The sequence below is a fragment of the Solanum verrucosum genome, unplaced genomic scaffold (assembly GCF_900185275.1).
Source record: "Solanum verrucosum unplaced genomic scaffold, falcon-dt-bn FXZP01000095.1, whole genome shotgun sequence".
NCBI lineage: Eukaryota > Viridiplantae > Streptophyta > Magnoliopsida > Solanales > Solanaceae > Solanum > Solanum verrucosum.
The window spans coordinates 170,978-183,552 of NW_026020060.1; the positions used below are offsets into that span (position 1 = coordinate 170,978).

Here is a 12,575-nt window from a genome sequence, read left to right on the forward strand (position 1 = left end):
GTAAGCAAGTCTTATGGAAAGCAAAAAAGCCAACCCATCTTAGGGCCATTGATGCATTAAGAATTGCTTATCTGAGAATAAAAATTAAAGTTTGTTGAAAGCTGATCGTTTATGATTAAAGGGAAACTTAAGAAAATCTCACTTGTTTAAGAGTTAATTACTTTGATACACTCTTGTTTGAAATATAAAGAATCTTAGTAGATTTTGGATATGTCCATATGCATGTATCTTAGGATTCATGGGAGCAATATTAGATGTAATTGTATCTAAGTTGATTCTCATTTATCTTAAATACATAGACAAATCTCGCTCGTCACCCTCCTATGTATATAATTATTTGAAAGTAAAAATAAAATTATGTTATGGGTGTATGTGGAATAAGGTATTTTTCCCATTGTTAAAATTAAAATATAGAAGCGGAAAATTTGCATAGACATTAAGATGAATCATCTGCCATCCTGATTTATGAGCTCGAACACCTGATTGATGGCAATGACTTGGAGGGAAAAGCTTGATGAATCCACTATCTATGATTGAGAGCAAAAACGTCTGCACAGATAGATATTCTACATTGGAACCCCTCTACACTACATACAAGTACAAAGAACACCAAAACTCCGAGCACTTGACCATGATTACAAGATGATGTGAACAAATAGGAGACTGCAAACCGAACACATCATCTGACAATCAAAACATCATTATGGTCGAAACTGAGTTTGAACAGAATATTTTTTGTGAAATGACATCAAGATATATGTATGGTTAAGAAGAAAATCCATGGACATGTACGTGTACATAACAATTTACATCACAAATTCAGCTTTCAACAATTCCTTGAAGGATCTTTTTAGCCTGAGCAAGGCTGTCCATGTGACCAACTTCCGAAACCCATACATTTTGCATGGGAAGCATCACGATATCCAGCTCAGTCAAATGTGTCTCCAGCTGCCTGATAGCGTCTGAATTCACCAAACTGCCAACAACCGTCTGCCACAAAAAGCACATCTTAAATTTACCCTTCAAAACGAGTACATAATGTAGCTTCCAAGATTACAGGAATTGGCTGACAGGTTGACATAGCAAAAGAAAATAGATTCCAAGTTAAGTCAAGACCACCACCTTAAGTCCTTAACCTATGAGGTGGTAGTCTCTACACTTATTCCATTGGTACAATATGCATCTGCATAAATGTTTATGTATAAAAGACATTACATACATACATACATACATTCCATAGGAATGTATTAGTATCTATAGGCATATATGCATACTTGTATATTTCCATACTATAAGATGAGATGACATAATATATGTGACTGCTAAGTGCAAATGAAACTTACCAAAGGGGTGCTGCAGCAAGCTTTGAGGATGAGGGACTGAAAGAAATCTCGATCCAAACTACTTATAATCTTCTTAGACTGGGCAGAAAAAACAAGATCTTGACATGATGAATCAAACGTGGAGGCCTGGTTTCTCACTGTGACTGTGCCATGCCGCTTCATTATACTCCTTAAACTGCTACATGCTTGCTTTTTCCTGGTCTTCCTTGACTTCTTGCAAGTTTCAGCATAGGCTTCACCTCTAAGTTCTTCATCATGTAACCCCAGAAAAACTGCTGCCCTCTCCCAACTAGCCCAGCAACAGCATGATGATGAACCGTGATCTGCACAAGCATATAGAATAATCATGGAACACTAGCATTATTTGAGAGCTGAACAGGGAACTTTTCAGAGACTAGGACAAGATCTAACTAACTGCTGCAAGTGAGATTTTTCCAGTAGCAAAAGAAACCTCATATACTATGGAGGAAAAGGACAACAGTACAAATCTCTGATGATTACAACAACTATGCCTCAGTCCCAAACAAGTTGAGGAAATCTCTGCATAAAAATTCTAAATATAAACACCTGGTAATCTTCTTAAAAAATATTTAAAAAGAACTTGGTTGTTCTATAAATTTTAAGATAAATTCCACATGACTGTAAAAGTGAAGGAAGAATTAGAAAATGGCAGGATAAAATCAAGTAGACCTCTTTAATATATCAAACACTCTGAAACATTTAAATTCAGAAACATACCAAGGATAAAACCAGCAAGTGGAATGTCAATCGCAAATGAATTAGGTCTAGACTCAGTTCTTGACAGATGGTATTTGTTTTTTGTGTTGTACTCCAGGACAAGGACATAAATAGCCACAACCTGATATTAAATGAACCAAAAAAAAGGATGTCCTATGAGAAGAGAAGTCCAACAAGTGCCTATAAAATGTTTAAAAAAAATACTATGGATGTCCCTAATCTTTTGAGTATTCATTCCTGTGACCTCGTGTATTTTCAACTAACTTCGCCTTAGATGGGCACTTCTGTCATCCCTATAGAAAGGCCTTTAAAAGCTTTTCAATTATGTCGAATAGCCAGGTCTCATGATCAAACACACTTTTTAAAATAGCAAGCAGTCAGTCAAATACTTTCAATTATATAACAATGTATACTAAAGTTAGTAAAAAAGATAACAGCTTCTTCTCTTTCTATCAGCATTTAAAAATGTCAACCTAAAGAGACTATTTAACCCAAAAAAATCTAAAGATTGTTGGCCACAGGAAGAAATCAACAAAACAAGGACTAGAAAAGATGAAGCAGATGTGGAAGCTTTCAATATGCAATATTAGGTATGTCTTGTTCATTACCATTTCCATTCTCTTTTTTTGATTTAGAATTGTTGCGTTTTCTTTTCCATTTGGTAGGTAATTCCCAAAGAGTTCAAGTTTTGTGCACTGTCAGTGGACAAAAGTTTTTACAGTATCAGGTAAAATTTACCTGCTAATTGCTATTGCAGGTTGCCCATTCTTTCCATACTTCTTTTTCCTTTTTCTAAAATTAATAAAACCTTCATCTCTCCTTCAAACTCTCCATCTCTCCTCCAAACCCTCCCTCCATGGTCTCTTTCTTTGATTGTCCTTCTAATCCCATATTCCTCTGATCTTCTTCATGTGATTGAAATACCTAATGCAATCTAAGATTTTGATGCCAATTTTTTATGTGATATCTAGGGGTTCAAATGCTTCTCAAGTAAAAAATAACATTGAAAATCGTCTAAAACATGCTACAATAAACCCTTAAAGTAGAAGATTCTCCAGATCGAAGGTCAACAATGGTTAAGCTGTTGAGGATAAAGTTCACAGTATTTGAGACGTTGAAGAATTACTCGACCTTTTTTAAATAATTCCAGTCCTTCCTTGTTTGATTATTTGACTGATTATGATGAACAAGTTCAGAAAAATATGGCAAACATTAGAATTTGATTTATGTTAGAAAGGGAAAGTAATGTGATTTCCATCATAAAAAGAAAGAACTGATTTGGATAGAGTACAACTAGGACTCCACAGGTCTTTTATTTTTCCTAAATCCAAATTTTATAAAGTTGCCATGTTTATCTTTTCATTTACCTGATAGCATAAAAAGCTTTGTATACTGACTGTGCACAGACCTAAAACTCAATCTCAAACTCAAATGATATTACATGAAATGAAACAAAAGAAGAAACTAAAAGAAAGTTCTTATTCAAAATGTCCAATTGAAAATGGAGCAGACTATGCCAAAGTGCTGGAAGGTTTATTTAACGTTTCAAAATAGGCATATAATAAAATAGATAAGACACCTTAACTTTGCCTCAACTGGCAACTGAACACCCCAACTGTGAAAATGCACATCTAGACACCTTAACTTGGTTTAAGTTGGCCCCAAAAACATCCCAACTTTGAGAATTCACCACCTTAAAAGTGACTAGATGTGCATTTTCAAAGTAAAGGAGTTCGCGAGACACAACTGTTTCAGATTGAAGTACCTTGATGGTCACAATGAAAGTTGGGGTGTTCAATTGTCAGTGGAGGCCAAGTTAAAAGTGTCTTTCATTCTAGATAAACTGGTTCCAAAATATGTTTAGGGCCAAAACGAATATTGATTTCCTAGCAGGAGTTTAAAGAAGTGGCTAGAAGAGAAGAATTTGCAACTTGTTAGGGTAGTGAATAAGTTGTTCTAGAGTTTACATGTTTTCTTTTTCAACAAGATCAGAGACACAATATTTTTAACCCAGCTAATATCTGCATAAGAACTGTGGTTACCCTGCAATGGAACTCCACTTGTTGAGTCGCTAAACAGCTTACTGTATCAGCAATTAGAGATGCAGTATTAGCATAGAATGGAGAACCACCATCCAAGTCCAAAGCAGCAGATTTGTAGGTGTGTGGATCAACACTGTGATCATTTATCAAACTTGATGGGTTGATAACAATGAAGGATGTAGGTATCAACATAAAGTTGTCCTGCGCACTGGAAAAAGAACTGCTAGGTAAATAGCATAAATGCTACTCCATGTTAAAAAAAAAATATTCATACTATTAATACACCAGTAATGTCATGGCTCCAGGCATGCATAATGTGCACTACAGTATCAAAAAGAAGCAATCTTTTTCAAACAGCGCCGTAAAAAAGGACTAGGGATCATCTATGCTGTTTTTACTGTATATTTTGTCAAACATAGAAAAAATTGTTAATGGAACATATATTACTTGATAATGCAGGATATGTAGAAGCTTACAGGTCAGAAATATTAGAATGTTTCAGAATCTTCTCTAGATCTTAATCTTCCTTTCATGTGTAAAATATGCACTCACATGACAAAGCTAATTTAGTGAAATAAGCAATAATAGCACTTAGCAATTGCAAGAGAAAACTATTACTATAATCTACAAAATACTTAATAGTTTTCACCTAAAATGTATCCACAAGTTAGAAGGTAGAAGTGCAGGAGTTGACCCATTGAGCTTTAAGAGCTGCTAAAATATACTGAAATTGAATACCTGAGGGCTAGTACTCTGTGAAATGATGCAGTGACACCTCGTCCAAATCCAGCAGGGTAAGCGGGTTTATTTGCAGAGCCAAAAATCTTGACCTAGCCAATCATGTAACAGTCTTAAGGTAACAAAAATGTTTTCTAACAATAAAGAGGCGAAAGTATAACGTAATAAGTTCAGAAGATGAAAAGCAAAAAGAAGATACCATCTTATGGTCTATTAAAACGTGGACACATATACTGATAGTTCCTTCTAAGAATAGTGATGGACAAACACCATTGATGCTCTCGCACCTCAAATGTGCAGCATATGATTTTCCATCTGAATAATGAACAGCCTTGATTTGCCCATGAATAGATGTTAGATTTCCCTCTGGCAAATTATGATCAGAGGGGCAGATGTTGGTCATTTCTCCAAATGGAACAAGAGGCTCGAGAGAACAGTTCTCCAACAACACCAAGTTAACATCAAATAAGTTTGTGACATCAGATGGCATATATAAGTTGACATCTGAAGAGATATCATTGCTTCCATTAGGCAAAGAGTTTGGAATTTGAAACTGATGATAGCCTTCTGGAAGATCATTATTGTGACTTAAAAAGGAACCAGACTGTTGAAGCAAGCAGGATACATCAAAATTTTGGTGAACATTAACAGATGAAAAAGAAACGCTCCAAATGTTGGTTCCCGAATTCACAACTATTGTATCACCTATTGCATCAGTACAAAACATATCTTCTTTCTGATGTTTTATAAGGTAATGACTTCCAATTTTTAACCTCTGCAACATCAATGAACAAAAGTTGCGTTTATGTTGTTAACGTAAATTTTATGTCATTTATATGCCAGACATCAGAACAAAAAGAAATGAAATGCCATACCTCATAAACAGATAAAGCTTCAGACTTGAATTCCAGCAATGCCCTTCTCACTTGTGGTTTGGAGCAAGACCCCACATCTGTTCTGGTGTCTGTGTGGTGCAACATACCAAGGAAAGGATAATTAACACAATTTCCCATCACAAGACATGGGATCTCCTCTGGACAGCATGAGTCATGACGCTTGCCCACCACAAAAGAGCATGTGTAAGCTGGGTGACTGGAGCTGTAACTCGGTTCATTTCCAGTATCATTGAGTGCAGATGTCAAAGCCTCATTAGACAGTTGATCAGGCTTTTGTCTTTTACATGCAATAAGCTTTCCAATTTCCATTCTATTAAAAAATTTCATTGGTTGCTTCAATTGGTCTATCAAAGGCTCTTCAATACAGGTATCTCTGTTGTTGCCAGCAATAAGTAAATCCCAAGGCAAAATTAAGGCCTCAGCAAATGTGCTTGATGTATTTGAAGCATGTTGACTTCCTTGAAACTGATGCTAACATATCCACAGACTCATTATTTTTGTTCTCTCAAACTTGTAAGACGAGCACTATTTTTTGCAAGACACATACCTTTTGCAGAATAGGGAATTTGTGCATCAACTGAAGTAGATGATACTTTCCTCGTCCAACTTTCTGAAAGTCAACTGGTGAATGTACAGAGGTAGTAAAATGATGATTTACAGGTATTAGGTCCCTCAGGTCGTAGTAAAAATGCAGTGGCATGTTCATCTCTCTCACAAGTGGAGCATTCTCAAAAATACTTCTACACGTGAAAGGTGCATTTTGGAGTAAATCCACAGGACCCAGCTTCATGGGTATGTCTTCCATAATTGCAAAAAAATTTCTGACCTGAGAGAGAAATTATTTTGTGGGAAAGAAAAATGAAAATATATAGTGGATGAAACAATTTCTACCACATAGCATTTATAGTGCTGGACCCCAAATGATTAGGAAATGAAAAGCACCAAATGAAAGAAGATTAATGTTGCATGAAACCTCATATATGTTATTGATGTTCAAACTTAATGGAAGATCTGGTATGATAACATCAATGCTTCCAGTTGCATCAACAAGCAACATCCTTCCAGACGATTGTGAGACCTGGCTGAATGAAAAATTATGATGATAATATTTGGCAAGTTTATAAGAAATATGAAGTCGGAAATAAAGATACTTTGAGTTTAGATATCAAATACGCAAAATTGATGACAACGGCATGAATAGCATACATCATAGAGCTTTAGAGGAGCTTTTGGACGCCAAATAAAGACATATAATGTGTTGAAGGTTCATCAAAGTGAAGAGAAAGAAAGAGGTCATGTGTTCAAATGGCCATCTCATAAATTCAAGAACTAACAAAAGAAAGAGAACCAAACGAGGCCCTTATATCATTAAGGGTAAAATTGTAAGGAAAGTGACTTCTTTATTTCCTTAGTGCAATAGTAGTCATTTGTCATTTGGAAGACTTAGTATGTTGAATGTTCGATATTGAAGTTGAATACTCTCAAATTGTAGTTGCTAGCTTTAGTGCTTAGTGTAATTCCCTTAAGGAATTAGTGAGTGATTAGTGGTTAACTCTTAGAATTGATAGTTATCTTCTTTGAGTTTGATTAATCAAAGGGTTACCCATTTGTGGTTCTTAGTTTCCTTCGATTTTCCTTGCTTGGGTTTAGTTTAGGTTGTTGAACCCAGTTGGTAGGTGACGGTCTTAGCCCCTTGTTCCCTATAAGTTCAATAGCTTGAATCTTAATCCACATATCCTTTTCCTTTTTATTTCCATTCCTTGTTTGATTATCATCAGTTAAGAAAGTAGGAAGCTACCATCATGTTAAACTTCTTGTGGCCTCTTCTGTGTACATAGAATGATGCTAGTAAATGAGGTTTCCATTTATACAGATTAATCCAATAAAACTAGGAAATCTACCTACCACATAATGTCATAATAATAGGCTCCTAACTTCTGGCAAGTATATCATTGAAAACACAAAAAAAGGAAGTACAAATAAAAAGTTCAGACCTTTAAGATTCCAAGCAAAGAAACACCTATGTCTTCACTGTGAATGGCTTTCCTTATAGACAGCACATAAGGTCTGCCATCACAAGATATGGAGTTGTTCTCCTTTTGGGTACCCATGATATTAAAATCTGTGTCCTGATGGCAAATCATTTTCTTCCACATGGCCTCACAAGAATTAATTAAATTAGCGATAGGTGCAACCTGAAATTGATTGAACAATGATTATTACATTTTATGTAGCTAAGTTGGTTTTGATTTCTAGAAAGTTAAAGCAGTGTCTCCAACCCCAAACCGCAGAAAGGAAAACCTTCAGATAATGAAAATTTCATAAAATCTGCAAACTTACCAACTTCAAAGGAGCAGAACTTCTTTCCCTGCCACACGCACATTTATCATGCTTGACAAATTCCATGAACATCCCATGCTGCCAAACCAAAAATATTTAACAAATGAGTACAGTAAAGAAGACTCAATTTATATGCTCACCCAATGATAACACACTTACCCGAATTCGGAAGACTGAAGGGGGTAAATATGAAGTTGCATATGTCTGAGCCAATCCTTTCCTCTGGCAACACCTTGCAATTGTGCACATCAGCTAAAAATAGTTTTGTATGACACTGGGCACAAAGAAAAGATATTACGATAACACAGAGACCAATAGCTTGTTTGGCCAAGCTTCAAAAATCAGCTTATTTCGACAACTTCTCAAAAAAGTACTGTTTCGGAAAAGCAGACTGTGTTTGGCCAATAAATTCTGAAAACACTTTCAAGCAGCAACTAGTGTTCGGCCCAAGCTTTTCAAAGAACTTCTGAGTGCATTTTTCTCAAAAGTGCTTTTCAAAAAAGAACTTCTAAGGAAAAGCTACTTTTTTTAGATACTGCAAAACAGCTTCTACTACTATCCAGAATGCTTGGTCAAACACCTTTCCCTTCTAAGCTAAGCACTTTCGGCCTCCAAAAGCTTGGTCAAATAGGCTATAAGTTCTAATGTATATCACTGGTAAGACAAGCAACTTACATTTGTTGATCCCAAGATCTCTTTCTCAGATAAGATCCCAGAAAACTTTCTCCTTAAACAGATGATGACAAGTAATACCCTGAAGCAAATGAAAAGACCATCATATGAATGATAATATTAACACAGACACAAAATCAATTTGATGATTGTTACTCTTGCTTTACTACCATAGCCTGGCAACAAACGCCAAGGAGTCAATGAACTTTGCAAGAAGATTCTCACAGCAGGTCACTGTATAACACCTGTGAGCCCAACAAATATTAAACAGGTGAATAAAATTAATACGCAGGTACGGTGGAATCATTTACAAGGAGTGCTTAGGAGACTCAACCCGGTTTCCAGCGAGGAGAAACATTCCACAGAAATGCTAGTTTTAACACAAGAGCCGAGTATAAGCGTCTTTGTCCATGAAAAATTTGGATTTACAACATGAACGTTTTTCACTGATACCTGAACAAAAAGGTATCCTTTAAGAGACTAAACACATGAAAAAAATCTTTAATTTTCTTATCAAAGTAAAAATACCATTTTAGAAATCATACCATTGCTCCAACTCTCACACTATGTGGAACGGAAAGCTGCTGATCAGTTAACAATAGCAAAAGTTCATTATCCAACTCAACAATCATACCCCTCATGTAAATTCCTGTCACAGTTCCTGTATAACTAACAAGTTCTCCTTCCCCTCTCACATCAGTTACCCCAAGGGGGAGGGGAAAGTTAGGAATATACATCAAAGAATTATCCACAACTACATACATCAATCGAGACAGTTTTTTTCCCACAAATACAAGTCTCTTCTTCAATCCCGATATTGAAACATTTCTCTTTATCAGTCTTGAAAGAACTGGATGCCAAGAAGAAGCAGAGCCACAAAAGTAGACAATCTCAGGTTTGTTATAAAAATGATCATTTGAATACCGCATATCCAATCTTATATTATATTTAGAATTACACAATTTACAGCTACAAACTAAAATATTTACGAGGAAGCCATGAAGATTTTCAGTATGAGCTGTGGAGCCAGCTCTGCATGGAACGACAGAAACAGGGCTAACAGATTCTACTAGGCCGCATACAAAGTATCGAGCTTTTACACTATAATATTGATCAACACAAGACCGAGAAAGTATTGAAAAAGTATCCGAAGATGCAGAAGTAGAATCGAGAAAAGCCCACCGAATAATTTCTAAGAACCCACCATTAGCATTAGCATTACAGTTGAAGGGTATGAAATTCCAACCTAAAATTTGAACCTTTTTGTTAATCATAGAGGGATTAAACCGAAGAATGTCACAACAAACAGTGTCAGCGCCATCAGAGAAACGAAAACAATTGCAGTTGAGAGGTGAATCGTGTCCATCTCCATGAGGAGGTAGAAAAAGGATTCCAGTAAGAAGAGTTGGATGGTTAAGGGATTTGAGTATTTTGGGGGAAGAAAGTGTGGGAGTGGGAGTGGGGAGGGAGGGTGAAAAGTGTGGTGGTGGAATTTTCGGACAAGGACTGGAAATAAGTGACGATGCGCCGGTGCGAGGACGACATTCACGGAGGAGCTCCGCGATTGTTAGGGATTTCACGCTTCCTTCCACCATTCTTTGATTTGATTTCATCATACAAACTCACATTTTCCTTTTTTTTCGCTTATATATAAAAAACTAGACTAGAAAGGGACGCACGGGGCCAAGCCCAACAATTTTGCAATATTTTATTATTAATGTACAATGGTAGATATATTTTATTGTAATTTTTTTCATTATTACACGTCTTATTTTTTGTTGCAATATTTGTGGACTGCTATGCCCTTTTATTTATTTATGAATAAACAAATAAAATTACAAAGTGTCAAAGGAAAATACAAAATGACTAAACGGTCGTTTGCCCAATAAGAAATAAATATGTGAGAAATAATCAAAGTCTTTTATTCTTTCTAAATTGGTTTCTTCTAAGGTCTGCACTCCCTAAAAAGAAACCAAAGCTCTTCTTCTTCATCCTCTCTCTGATCTACCTCCTCCATGGCTGGTAACACGTTTTCATTGTTTCCATTCATGTTGAGATTTGTGATGAATGAGCTGCTTTATCACAGATTACTTTTGCAGATTTATCATGTGGGTGTTTGTTCATTGCATCACAGTTGGATTTTGTCCTCTTCACACTTCATTTTCAAGTAAATAAGCATTTTGTATCTTCCCTGTTGAAAATTATCCCTTTTCTCGCATTTGTTTGCCCTAAGAATGTATTTTTTCAAATTTGTGTCATTCTTTTTCATATTAGAATGTTTTCCCTTCCCCCATTGGTATCTTGATTGATCTTCTTAGTTTTGATTTTCAAATTTGCTACTTGATGCTTGTCGAGGTTGAGGATTTTCTTTGCATTAGTAGGTAGTTCTGTGAAAGATGTACAACTGAATCTATTTGCCCCGTTAAAGGATAGATTAGCTATACAATCCGCCATAGTAATACCTTCTCTATAGATATGCCTCAATCTGACTTGTATTAATCGAGCAAATTGTTTGATATCTTCCACCAATATTTCAATTTGCCATGGAATTTTCCATATACCTGATAGAATATTGACTAGCATTAAAGAATCAGTTTATATCTGTATTTCACCAATCCCCATATATAGACAATGGTAAATAGCTTCTCTTATAGCTATTGCTTCGGCCTCTATGTTGGTTGTTTTATGTATCTCTTCCCCCTGAGCATACACTAAATCACCGTTTTCATTTCTTAGACAAAAACCATAAGCACTCCTCCCTGGATTCCCCTTTGAGGCCCCGTCTGTGTTGCATTTTTTAACTTCCTTGAGCTAGCGGCTTCTATGTAACTGATATAGATTTGGTTTATACCTCCCCAAATATTCCACCATTTCTGACCAAATTGTAGGAACTTGTTTCATCTTAGGGTAGATTATAGCTTCACCATTCTTCTAATATTTGTGTTCACTGTAAATACAAGCCTATTGAAAGAACAAGTCTTTCCATTCTTTAAGTTGTTTCTCCTTCTCCATAGATGCCACATGATAATGGTAGGACTGCTATAAATATTTTCTTTAATTTTGGATAACATTGAATTGTCCACCATTGATTCAGAGCCTGTGAAAGTTGTAGTCCTTCGATGTTTATACCTGCAAAAACAACAAACACCTTCCACAGTTTTGAAGTTATGGAAGAGGTTAGAAATAAGTGTGGCATAATCTCTAGTTTAGCTTCCTGAAAATACTAACACTTTGAGACTAGATGTATTCCCAATCTTTGCAAAACATCATATGTCGGGACCATATACTTCCAAGCTCTCCATATCAGGAATGACATTTTGAAAGGCATTTTTCTTGCCCAAATTAACTTGAAGATCTTTTCTTGCTCTTCTTTTTGTCTGACATACTCCATGCACTCTTTACAGAGAATTTTCCATTTGTTTCAAGCATCCAGTATGGTTTATCAATGGATTGAGTGTTGTTAGGAAATGGGATGTTGCTGACAATGTGTTGCATATATGCAACACGTATGCATTCTTCTAACTTTTGTATATTCCATCTATTCTCATCTGCAAACTTGCACACTTCTATTTCTTCATTATCAGATTCTGGTATAATGTGGTATAGTGCTCCCAAGGTTGTCCAGTTATCAAACCAGAGGCTGGAATTTCCCCTTTGATTTGTGAACCGATTTGATGCTCCACTACCTCTCTCATTCTCACCATCTTTTTCCATATTGTATAAGCTTCTCTACTTTGTGAAATCACTAGATGAAGCTTTTTACAATATTTATTCATCATAAAAGAACCCCATAAATTCAGACTAAA

The 12,575-nt window shown here is 35.8% G+C and overlaps 1 protein-coding gene across 6 annotated transcripts; it reads right to left on the reverse strand.

Annotated features, from left to right (window-relative positions):
• Positions 1-604: 604 nt before the first annotated feature.
• LOC125823351 (CST complex subunit CTC1) lies at positions 605-10,364 on the reverse strand. Of its 6 annotated transcripts, none has more exons than XM_049502735.1 (16): positions 9,315-10,364; positions 9,104-9,222; positions 8,940-9,014; positions 8,773-8,851; positions 8,257-8,319; positions 8,098-8,175; positions 7,752-7,952; positions 6,731-6,835; positions 6,305-6,583; positions 5,737-6,228; positions 5,061-5,636; positions 4,862-4,953; positions 4,124-4,331; positions 2,082-2,202; positions 1,344-1,666; positions 605-990 (listed from the first exon to the last, which is right to left on the reverse strand). In XM_049502735.1, exons 1-16 carry the CDS (start codon positions 10,362-10,364, stop codon positions 820-822), a joined length of 4,032 nt encoding a protein of 1,343 aa, XP_049358692.1. In that variant the 3' UTR covers positions 605-819. The 6 variants fall into 6 exon arrangements, 4 of the variants coding, with proteins under 4 accessions (XP_049358692.1, XP_049358691.1, XP_049358693.1 ...); XM_049502734.1 differs by having other exon boundaries at positions 715-1,020; XM_049502736.1 differs by having other exon boundaries at positions 715-1,020; positions 5,737-6,222; positions 9,315-9,784.
• Between the last annotated feature and the right edge of the window lie 2,211 nt (positions 10,365-12,575).